The following is a 12,500-nucleotide window of genomic DNA, read 5'->3' as shown; positions in this document are numbered from 1 at the left end:
AAAGTAAAAAAGTATCATAAACTTCAAAAAAAGCTAAAATAACAGCACTAAATACTTGAAACAAGGCCAATACTGCATAAGTCTATATAGTAAAATAACATTGAGACGAAATGAGACGAAAACAATAGGTGTATATATGTCCTAACCTAACCTTAACAAACTTAACCTACCCATCGAGTTAAGTCATCAATATTATTATAATCTCTACGTTAAATATATTTACAAAACAGTTTTAATAGGAATTAATTGTGGTGGGCTGTGAATTGTGAGAAATACTATATAAAGAGTGTTAGGCAGGCTGTTTCACTTGTTTATCCCCTTGTGCTAAAGATTCATTTTTAATATTCAGCGTATAATTCGGCCCCTGATATTGGAGAGCTATTTCTAAGCTTGAAACAAAGACTTGTATACCGGAATATATATGCAGTATTTGTGTGTGTGTGTGTGTGTGTGTGTGCATATATATATATATATATATATATATATATAAATTTATATATATTTATATATATTATATATGTATATATATATATATATATATATATATATGTATATGTATATACACATACATATACATATAAATGTAGGTATGTATATGCAAATTAATTATAAATCAATACATATATTATATATTCATGTGAATATATATGAATATACTTATATACTTATATATATGAATATATAAGTATATATGAATATATATACTTATATATATCCATATAATATATACACATATATTTATAAAAGTGCGTGATTGTGTATGTATATATATATATATATATATATATATATATATGTGTGTGTGTGTGTGCGTGTGTGTGTGTGTACTATATATATATATATATATATATATATATATATATATACATGTACACATATATACATCTATATATATAAACGTGTTTGCGTGTTTTAGGTGTATGTTAACGATAATAGCAAAGATTATAAAATCCTTCCTTTTATCTTATTATCACTATCAACATCGTTATCATAAAATGAGATTCAATGGATATTTTCCCATTAGTTTTCATTTTCATGACCATCACTTCTTTGACTGTCTTGTTCTTTAATAGCTGATGTGCTAATTGTTGCTTGATTTTTATCTATATAAGGTTATTACTATCACAATTTTCACTCATTAATGAAGCTTCATCGTGACATTTGAAATAAGGTTTACTATTTACACCATATTTTATTAACAATCATATACATATAATTAATTCCTGCTTTAGAGGACCTTCGATGTCATTATAAAAGATTAGCCATAGGCAGGGGTGGGAGCAGGCTGGTAGGACGGAGTAGGAGCGGGTTGATAGGACCTGGAAGGCTCCTGGGCTGGGTACTGGGCTTCTCCTTGGTAAGAAACTTCAGCTACGTAACCGGAGTCGCCGTTTACGATGTAAGTCACCGTCTGCAGACGACCATCGGGAAGCTGGACGTAATAGGTACCCTGAGTGTCGTATCCATTTCGGCTCTCTTGGTGACCGAAGTCGTTTCCGGAGTAGTCGTCCTTCACGGCATAGTTAAAGTCGTACTGGGCAGGTCCCTATTTGGGGAAGGATGAAGAAAAATAAGAGAAACAATAATTTAATGTTCCAACTTTGCCATTAAAGAACTCTTTGTGCTTTCTCACGATTTACTAAATATCTTACCGAAGGGGCAGCTGCAGGGGCGCTGTATGTAGGAGCGGGTGTATTGTAGGAAGGTGTTGGAGGACTGTATCTAGGGCCAGAGTCAGCTAGGGCACCAGCCATTAAGGAAACGAATACAGCAACCTGTAAATTAACGAAATGACAACGTTTAACACACACACACACACACACACACCACACACACACACACACACACACACACACACATATATATATATATATATATATATATATATATATATATATATTCACAAGAGTCCACGTGTAGTACTTACTTTGAAAGTCATCTTTTACGCTTTAGAAGGCGAGAGAGAGTGGCACCGACCAGAGGTTGCTTACGGCTTATATACACATAGGTCCACCCACATTGCATGACTTGACGTCACTGGGGAAGAAGAGGAAATTATTTTCAGGGTTAAGTAGAGCAGAGTTCGTAACGAATACGGGATCGCATACAGGCTATTTTCACTTTTACTTTTTATGTCCCCCTTTTATATATATATACATATCTATATGTATGAATATATGTATATGTATACATTTATACGAAAATGTGTGGTGTATGCTTAGAAATGTGTATAAATGTGTGTTTTATAGTATATATACATATTCCTGCATACATAAATTATACAAACACAAACTCATACACATGCATATAAATAATGTATGCATTTCGGCATGTATGCGCACACATATATATAGCCACACGTATTTTTGTGTTTTAGACACTATACACACAGAAATAGTATGTATATGTACATATATGTATATATATGCATACAAATGTATATGTATATATCACATGTATATATGCATATGTAGATAAATAGATATATTGTTAAATTTATTCATCATTGTGAGTATATGTGTATATACATACATCTATACATAGACACTCACAGTCACACACACGCATGAGTATGTATATATACACATATGCATATATATGAATATATACATATATATGTATATATACATAAACGTATGAATACATATATACATATATATATATGTATATATTTATATATATAAATATATTTATATGAAATCTTTTTCATACATGCATTATACATGATATCACAATCTAACAAGTTTTTCACTGAAATCAAAAGAAAAAACACACTAGATTTTATACTACTAAACATAAGCTCTTTAGATAAATAAGAAATTAATTAGGGAGACTGACACATTATTAAAGTTTTGTGAACATATAATATAAAGAATATGATAATGAATATGGTAAGCCTCCTATCAAACCGGAGCAGTACTGGTAAAATATTCAAAAGCAAAAGTACACTCTGGCTCCGAAAATTAAAGGTTCCAAAATTAATCTCACTACGACCCGCTCTCAATGCAAGATATTGGTTGCATCCATCCTATCATTATGTTTGCACTGCTTGTTCTGGTCAGTATCACTATCTTATCACTATTCCTTTTTTTTAGTGTTATGATCACTTATAACCGGCATACAATCTTATGAAGAGGTTTCCTCACATCCATGGAAAAGGGGCCTATCTATTAAAACTTTCCGGTAGGTTTCTGTATTTTGAGACTATTTCCTCTTTTTCTTATTTTTGTCTTTGTTATTATTATGGTTCGGTGAAAGTACACTTCAAACCATTTCGATGTAGGTTAGATATAATACTGTTTTAAATTAATTGTTTATTTACATACATATCGTTCAGCTACAATAGATCTGATATAAAAGATTAATTATAAAAATAAATTAGCCGTAGGCAGGGGTGGGAGCAGGCTGATAGGATGGGGAGGGAGCGGGCTGGTAGGAGGCAGAAGGAGCGGGTTGGTACGATCTAGAAGGCTGCTGGGCTGGGTACTGGGCTTCTCCTTGGTAAGAAACTTCAGCTACGTAACCGGAGTCGCCGTTTACGGTGTAAGTCACCGTTTGCAGACGACCATCGGGAAGCTGGACATAGTAGGTACCCTGAGTGTCGTATCCGTTTCGGCTCTCTTGGTGACCGAAGTCGTTTCCAGAGTAGTCGTCCTTCACGGCATAGTTGAACTCGTATTTGGCAGGTCCCTAGTTTAGTTTAGCAACAAAAAATAAGTAATGAAAAAATAAAAATCCGTTTCAGTAGTCTTTAAGGTTTTTAACTTTATTCAAGTTATTAACAACTTACCGAAGGAGGGGGTGCAGGGGCGTTGTATGTAGGTGCAGGAGGGTTGTAGGAAGGAGAAGGAGGACTGTATCTAGGGCTAGAGTCAGCAAGAGCACCTGCCATTAAGGCAACAAACAAAGCAATCTGTAAATGAAAATAACTTTGTACTTACATCTCAAACTTTTTCGGTATGGAGATAGATAAATATCTTGCAAACACAATTCTTTTTGTAGGAAACCCACCTTGAGAAACATTGTCTACGTCTTGGAAGAGAGAGAATGGTATCGAACAGAGGTTGCTTGCGGCTTATATACTCGAAGATCAGCTCACAAAACCTTGCGTAACGCCAATGGGAATGAAGTTCAAGTTGATTGAAGTTGTCAGAAAAAAATATAAAAAAGCCAATTGCACTGTAAAGTGAATTGTTTTGTTCTCTGATTTACCTTTCTTCTCGCATTTCCTTCCGCTCTTATTTTCCCTGCCCTGTGCTGTATCTTCCAACTTGCATTTATAAATGTTCATATCAATCTGTATCTTTTTCTGTCTCCACATACAACGCGCGCGCTCACATACACATATATACCTACGTACATATACATGTATATGTATATGTATATGTACATGTGTAAGAAAGAGAAAGTGTCAGTGGACTAAGGTTTGTAAATAAACAGAATAATAAATTTTCGGGTAAGGAAAATGTAAATGAAAATTGCCCAAATAAGTGTCAAACATTAAAAAGTAAAAAAATATCATGAAAGTCAAAAGAAAAGAAAAAATAACAGCACTCAATATCTGAAACACGACGTTTAAGCAAACAATACTAAATCAATTTATTAAAAGAATACTGATAATGATGACATGATAATAGCAGTTATAATGATTATGGTTATGGTAATCATATTAATAAAAGAAATGAGGCAGTATGAAAAAACAGACCTAAGAGTAGCTAGAAGTAGCACAGAAAATGAAGTTCCCATCTTGAATGTGAAAAGACTCCAAGCAAAAATTTAAATGCTCTAGTCTCCAATCTCCAATATATATGTATATATAAATGTGAGCGTGAGTGTGTGTGCGTATGTTGCATGTGCCACTCTTCTTACCAACCTCTATTGTATATATATAAAAAAGGTTACCTCACATAGAAATATAAGACACATTCATCCTAAAACACATTAGTTGTAGTTAAGATTTAACACAGTAAACATGCCAAACCTAAATTTGAATAACCTAACCCACCAACTGAGTTAATTCATTAATATTATAATTCATATTATAATCTCTACGTTTACAGATTTACTAAACATGAGTTTCAGTAGGAAATAACTGTGGCCTGTCGTGAGATTGATTGATTTAAAATTATGGGCTTCGAGAGTAATAGGAAATAGTGAACAGTGTTAGGCAGTTTCACTTATATATCACACGGTTCAGTTTTAATATTCGGCATACAAACCGTATACGTGTGCTTTTATGTATATATACACGTATATTTGTATATGTACAAAATATAGATTAATACATACATGTTTACATACTTATATGTGTCTGTGTGAATACACATATTTATATATATGCGTGATTATGTGTGCGTATGTACATGCATATATATATTTATATGTATATAAATGTGTCTTTCAGGTAGAGAGATAAAGATAATAGCAAAGCTAATACTAATAATGTTCTTTGGTTTATGTTATTATTATCATTATCATTGTTACCAGAAAAAGAGTATCAGTATTCTATTTTTCTATTAATTATAATTTTCATAATCATTATTTATTTGAATGTCGTGGTCTTTAATAGTCAATGTGCTTATTGTTGCTGTACTTCTGTTGTTCCCTTTTCTGTTGATGCAAGATTATGATTACCAGTTTAATTCATTGATGAAGCTTCATCGAGAATTTTGAAACATGCTTTACTATTCAAAACATAATTTATTTACAATCATATACATCCATTTTACACCAGTTTAGGGGGACTTCGATATCAGTATAAAAGATTAGCCATAGGCAGGGGTGGGAGCAGGCTGGTAGGATGGGGAGGGGGCAGGCTGGTAGGATGGAGCAGGAGCGGGTTGGTAGGACCTGGAAGGCTCCTGGGCTGGGTACTGGGCTTCTCCTTGGTAAGAAACTTCTGCTACGTAACCGGAGTCGCCGTTTACGGTGTAAGTCACCGTCTGCAGACGACCATCGGGAAGCTGGACGTAGTAGGTACCCTGAGTGTCGTATCCATTTCGGCTCTCTTGGTGACCGAAGTCGTTTCCGGAGTAGTCGTCCTTCACGGCATAGTTAAAGTCGTACTGGGCAGGTCCCTATTTAGGGAAGGATGAAGAAAAATGAGGGAAACAATTAGCATGCAAAATTTAATTATTTAGTTTTGTCATTAAAGAACTCTTTCTCACGATTTATTAAACAACTTACCGAAGGGGCGGGTGCAGGGGCGTTGTATGTAGGAGCGGGAGGATTGTAGGAAGGTGTTGGAGGACTGTATCTAGGGCCAGAGTCAGCTAAGGCACCTGCCATTAAGGCGACGAATACAGCAACCTGTAAATTACCGGAATGGTAATATTTAACACCTATATATATATATATATATATATATATATATATATATACACATATATAAACAGTATATATTTATAAATACACTAGAGTCCTCGTGTAGTACTTACTTTGAAAGTCATCTTTTACGCTTTAGAAGGCGAGTGAGAGTGGTACGGACCAAAGGTTCCTTACGGCTTATATACACAAAGGTCCGCCCACATCGCATGACGTCACCGGGGAAGAAGAGGAAATTATTTTCAAGGCTAAGTAGAGTGGAGTTCTTAACGAATACAGGATCACATACAGTCTATTCTTACTATCACTTTTTATGTCCCCTTTACTCGCATTTTCAAAATTATTTTTCTTTCCCGTGTTCCATTTCTACTTTGTCTTTCATATTATTTCCCCTTCGTTTAACCTTTTATAAATTTTAGGTTAGCAACACACATATACATGTGTGTGTGTGTGTAGATAGTTCGATATGTATATGTATGTGTTATACTACATATAAATATAAAAACTACATACATAGATTACATAAACATACAAACTAACACATATATATATATATATATAGTGTGTATGTATGTATGTATGTGTTTGTAGACACTACACACATACAATATATATACCTACATATATACATATATATATATATATATATATATATATATATATATATATATATATATATATATATATATATATATATATATCACATGCATATATATGTATTATATATATATATATATATATATATATATATATATATATATATATATATATATATATCACATGTATATATATGTATTATATATATACAATAATAGATAACTATACATATAGATATATTTTCAGTATATATATGTGTGTGTAAAATTTGAAGTCAGCTTTGATAATAACATCTCTAATTAGTTTTTATTTCATCACATTTGCGCAATTATCTGATTCTTCAACATAATAATTATATGAATTTTAATGTTATACCATAATACCGGGTATTCAGAAACATCTAATGTCAAAGCATAATTTGTTTAATCAATTTACGGCTGTTGTATGGGAAGATCCAGAATAAAAGGCTAAGTATTTTTTTTTTTCTAATATCAGAATATAAATCTTAAAACAAAGGATCCTTAATTGTCTGTAGTAGTGGCGAGTCTGCAAGAAAATTTTAAATAAATGTAATTTAAATACCTTTATATATTTAAAGTCTGTAGGAAAGTAAAGATAAATTGAAACCTGGAGGAATCTGAATCCGAAAGTGAGTCAAAGTACTGGAATACCAATAAATTCAAAATTGTAGCAGAAAAGTAACTAAATGGAGGTAAAATCATTAAGCTCTAATACGGGAGCGTTAAAATCAAGTCAAATAGTTATATGTTCTAAATTAGTCATAATAATGAAAAACCTATCAAATACAAACAGAAAGGTCTTTCCCGAGTCAGAAGGTGGTCATTGTTTACACCCAATCTTTATTAGAGCAGAAAGTCAATGGATGGCAATCACCTCTACTATTACATATTACATAATTGAATTAGCACTTCATATGTGTGTGTCTGTATGCGCGTGTGTGCATGTGTGTGTGTGTGTGTGTGTTTGTATGTGTATATATTTATTTGTATATATATATGTACACACTCATTTATAGATAGATAGATGTTTATATATATGCATATATATATATATGTGTGTGTGTGTGTGTGTGTGTGTGTGTGTGTGTCTGTTTCCATATGTACATATACATATCTGTATCTCTGTGTGCGTAGCTATATACATATATATATATATATATATATATATATATATATATATATATATATGTATATTATATACAGATATACATGTTGTTCCTGGTACATGTATAAAAGATTAACCGCAAGAAGAAATAGGATCACGCTGGTTAGATGAAGGCTTCTCCTTGAAGAAATTCCACCAATGCAGCCTGATTCGTCGTTCATGGTGGAAGTCACCGTTTGCAGACGACCACCGTGATGTTGGATGCAGTATGCATCTTGTTTCGGCTTTCTTAGTGACTGAAGTCATTTCGGAGTATTCGTCTTTCACGGCATAGTTGAAGTCTTATAGGGCAGGTCCATAATTAAGAGAAGAATGAAGATAAAATACGGAAAACAATAATAATCATTACTAGTATATTACTAATAATAATGATCATTATTACATCAATAATCAAGAATGAAGCAACCTATTCGTTTGAGTAGAAAAGAAGGAATGGTGTCGACCAGGTCCGCCCACATTGTATGGTGTAATGATACTGGGAACAAAAAAGAAAAAGGTGCACTGTAATTGTGGTATATAGGAAAAATATCGCTTCTCTTTCACTTTTGTTCTTTTTCTATTCTTCTCCTAGTGGTACTTTTCTCTTTCTCTTTCATTTCCTTTCTTTAAATTTTATTACAAGTTATCTTATAATAATCCTCATATTAACAGTATCGATAATAATGGTGGTGGTGGTGCTGATCCTGTCGCCGACATAGATTTGATGTAATAATGATCATTATTATCAGTAATATACTAGTAATGATTTTTAGTAATATACTAAAAGAGATAATTATAATTATTATGGAAGTATTACATTCACGCTATTTTTACTATTACATCTCTTATCATTATGATAATACCCGTATTAAAAAAAATATAGTAATGATAATGATGATAATAAGAACTTAAATTAAGTGTAAGCTACTTTGTGAATGTCACAGTGTTGCTTCAACAATGCAAAACGAACATTCCATGACTATTGGGGCATTAGTGCACTTGAATATGTTGCAGTGACAAATGTTAATGCTGAATTTGGGAAATTAATAACATTGAAATTATCATCGGGAATTTAAAATAATCTTGTTACGCTAAAAAAATATGCAACATTATATATAACATTTAAGGGTATGTATATGCTTACGTACGTTTACATATATAAGGGTGGCTGTGTGTATGTGTATGGATCTTTGTGATATACACAAATAGTTATGCATATATAAGTGTGTGATGTGAGAGAATGTGTTATATAGCATACATATAAATATGATATATACATATTTATATATATATATATATATATATATATATATATATATATATAAACATAGGTACCCACATATTCCTAAACTAAACAATGATAACAATGCTAATGACTATCTTCCTTTTATATCATAATATTTATAGTTATTGTTACCATTATCACTAACATAGCATTATGTATTATTGTTACTGTTATTATCATCGTTAGTATTATGCCTGTCTTGTGTTTCCATGATATTTACTTTAGATGTTATTCTTTTCGTCATTGATAGGGATTTTGCTGTTCTTGTCCACGTGACTGTACAATTATTGTAACTCAGTAAATAAATTCCATGAAGGCCTTGCAAATATTGTTTCACTATTTAACATCATATTTTATTTACATTCATACACACATTCTTGGTTCAAACTTCACAAGGTCTTGTATAGCAATATAAAACATTAGCCATAGGCAGGGGTGGGAGCAGGTTGGTAGGAAGGGGACGGGGCAGGTTGGTAGGATGGAGAAGGCCCCTGAGCTGGATATTGGGCTTCTCCCTGGTAAGAAACTTCAGCTACGTAACCGGAGTCGCCGTTCACGGTATAGGTCACCGTCTGCAGACGACCATCGGGAAGCTGGACGTAGTAGGTACCCTGAGTGTCGTATCCGTTTCGGCTTTCTTGGTGACCGAAGTCGTTTCCAGAGTAGTCGTCCTTCACAGCATAATTGAAGTCGTACTGTGCTGGTCCCTAATGAAGAGGAAAAGTAATAACAAATTAATAGAATATACTCGTTAGCAATATATATGTGTATATATATATATATATATATATATATATATATATATACATATGTGTGTATATGTTCCTTAAATTCACTGACAACTTACAGAAGGGGCTGGAGCAGGGGCGTTGTATGTCGGAGGGGGAGGACTGTAGGAAGGAGTAGGAGGACTGTATCTAGGCCCAGAGTCAGCAAGAGCAGCAGCCAACAAGGCAACGTATACAGCAATCTGCAAATGATCAGAATGTCAACATATATCTCCTTATTTCAGAGGAACTAAAAAAAAAAAATATGTGTATATATGTATACACACATGTGTATATGAAGCGACAAAAGACTTTATGGAGAACTTACCTTGAAAGTCATCTTTCTGCCTAGGAAGACGAGTGAGAATTGTACCCACCAGAGGTTGCCGACGGCTTTTATACTCAAAGGTCCGCCCCACATTGCAAGGCGTGACGTCACTGGGAATAATGAGGAAAGAGTCATTTGGACATTTGGTGGAATGAAGTTGTTAAAGAATAATAATTTTAACGCTAAGGGTACTATATAAGAAATCGCGTTACTGATATTAGTTTCCCTATTATCCTCGCATAGTTTTTGCCATTTTATCTTTTATTATTATGTTTTTTTCTCCTGTCTCATTCTTGGTCGCTTTCCCATAGCTTTATTCATCTACACAAAAATCCATAGGTTTACGTACATGTATACATACATATATGCATACTTATATATTTATATTTATATATGTATATATTTGTATGACTGTATGTATGTATATAACGATTGCACTAGCATGTGTAGCTATATATATGCATGTGTATGAATTTAAACACGCATAAGTTTGCAAATATATGTTATAACTCTTGAGACACATGCTTCCATCTTGATCTGTTTACTGCCTGTTTCCTGGCCACAAGAATAAATCAAGATTCTTGAAATGAATCTAGATTTGTCCTATGGTTTGGAAAAGCCTGAAAATTATAAAATCTTAAGTGAAGGATACTGGACACAATAAAACATAAAAATAATGTATGGAAGGTTTCTCAAATATGAGTCGAGTTGTAATGCTAATTCATAAAAATAAGTGTAAATTTATAATACCACGAAATGTTAAGTGGAATGAAAATTATACCACAAAAATGTGAAAAAGAAATTACAACAAAATTCTCAGAACTGACCAGTAATGTAAAAACTATAATGATAACAGCATTAGTAGTTCATATGATTGTAATACTAATGATGATAACAAGAAAATTATAATGTCAGCTTCATGTTACTTTATGGAAAACACGATGTGTCATTTCACATGCAGAGAGACGAGTATTCCATTAGCTATTACTATTTTTATTTTTTTTAATGACATTAAGATCCATTAGAATCCATTAGTGTGTCTAGCAAACACACAATAACAAATATTCCCTTAAAACATTTCTCTCCTTTCCCCCTCTTTCATCTACCTCTCGTCTCCTCTTTCCTTTTTCCTTTCCCTCTACCTCTACCTTTCCTTTTCCTTAAATTCATTCCTCCTTTCCTTCTTTAAGCCCTACATTTGCCCCCTCCCACTTCCCTCCTCTTACTCCTTAACCTCCCCCACCGCCTTCTCTCCCTTATCCCCTTTCCTCCCTCCCCCATCCCTCTTTTCGCTCTCCCTTCTCCCTCTCCTCTGCAAGTCCCCTGCTTTTCTTTTTTAAGTCCCCTTCCCCTTTCTCCCGTTCCCCCTTTTTCTGTAAGTCCATTTACTTCTCCCCCTCCCTTCCTCCTTCCCCTCCTTAGATTGTCATGGAAACAGTAAGCGTGCATAAACTGACGGTCTACCTACTTCAGTGCAGTGTTCTTGCCTCGAAGGAAAATTAAAATGATAATAGCAACAGTAATAATCACACTAATAATAATAATAATAGTTATAGAATAATGATAAAAGAGTTTGAATAGGATTATAATAGATTCTTAACATGATGCCTCTAAATGTGTGTGCGTGTGTGCCATTATGTATTTTCTCTATCAATTATCACCTCATTTTACATACAATAATGCGACTCCCCAGTCACATGAAATATGTTTTCAGGCGCAATGTGCTCGTGCATCAAAATATTGCGACTTGAAGTCACATAGAAAATGATTCCAGAAATAATTTTCAAACGTACTGCGCGAACGGACGAAACACAAGCACAATACTATGTAAGTTATTTCCATTATGATAATTATTAGTTACCATTATCACAGAATAAATCTGTGGTATCAGTGCAGCTTATTCTTATTAATGAGAGTTATATCGTTCATGATATTATGTTCGTTTCATTATCCTATAATTGTTTACTGTTATTGTTGTTCTGATACTGTTCTGTATTGTATTGCTGTCGGATCATAATCACTCCTCAGGCGACAG

The 12,500-nt window shown here is 33.2% G+C and overlaps 4 protein-coding genes across 4 annotated transcripts; all 4 read right to left on the bottom strand.

The window, feature by feature from the left end:
- Window positions 1-1,176: 1,176 nt before the first annotated feature.
- LOC125027479 (pro-resilin-like) lies at window positions 1,177-1,971 on the bottom strand. The gene is made up of 3 exons (XM_047616558.1): window positions 1,928-1,971; window positions 1,653-1,775; window positions 1,177-1,546 (listed from the first exon to the last, which is right to left on the bottom strand). Exons 1-3 carry the CDS (start codon window positions 1,937-1,939, stop codon window positions 1,259-1,261), a joined length of 423 nt encoding a protein of 140 aa, XP_047472514.1. The 5' UTR covers window positions 1,940-1,971; the 3' UTR covers window positions 1,177-1,258.
- Window positions 1,972-3,299: 1,328 nt separating this feature from the next.
- Window positions 3,300-4,042, bottom strand: LOC125027478 (cuticle protein 7-like). Its single transcript, XM_047616557.1, has 3 exons — window positions 4,012-4,042; window positions 3,791-3,913; window positions 3,300-3,690 (listed from the first exon to the last, which is right to left on the bottom strand). The coding sequence occupies exons 1-3, from the start codon at window positions 4,021-4,023 to the stop codon at window positions 3,379-3,381; spliced, it is 447 nt and encodes a 148-aa protein (XP_047472513.1). The 5' UTR covers window positions 4,024-4,042; the 3' UTR covers window positions 3,300-3,378.
- Window positions 4,043-5,680: 1,638 nt separating this feature from the next.
- Window positions 5,681-6,473, bottom strand: LOC125027477 (pro-resilin-like). The gene is made up of 3 exons (XM_047616556.1): window positions 6,438-6,473; window positions 6,187-6,309; window positions 5,681-6,077 (listed from the first exon to the last, which is right to left on the bottom strand). Exons 1-3 carry the CDS (start codon window positions 6,447-6,449, stop codon window positions 5,766-5,768), a joined length of 447 nt encoding a protein of 148 aa, XP_047472512.1. The 5' UTR covers window positions 6,450-6,473; the 3' UTR covers window positions 5,681-5,765.
- A 3,212-nt stretch (window positions 6,474-9,685) lies between these two features.
- Window positions 9,686-10,502, bottom strand: LOC125027476 (pro-resilin-like). Its single transcript, XM_047616555.1, has 3 exons — window positions 10,466-10,502; window positions 10,218-10,340; window positions 9,686-10,077 (listed from the first exon to the last, which is right to left on the bottom strand). Exons 1-3 carry the CDS (start codon window positions 10,475-10,477, stop codon window positions 9,790-9,792), a joined length of 423 nt encoding a protein of 140 aa, XP_047472511.1. The 5' UTR covers window positions 10,478-10,502; the 3' UTR covers window positions 9,686-9,789.
- Between the last annotated feature and the right edge of the window lie 1,998 nt (window positions 10,503-12,500).

The sequence above is a fragment of the Penaeus chinensis genome, chromosome 7 (genome assembly GCF_019202785.1).
Source record: "Penaeus chinensis breed Huanghai No. 1 chromosome 7, ASM1920278v2, whole genome shotgun sequence".
Lineage (NCBI taxonomy): Eukaryota > Metazoa > Arthropoda > Malacostraca > Decapoda > Penaeidae > Penaeus > Penaeus chinensis.
Note: the sequence above shows the minus strand (reverse complement) of the source record. Positions and strands in the feature narration are given on the sequence as shown.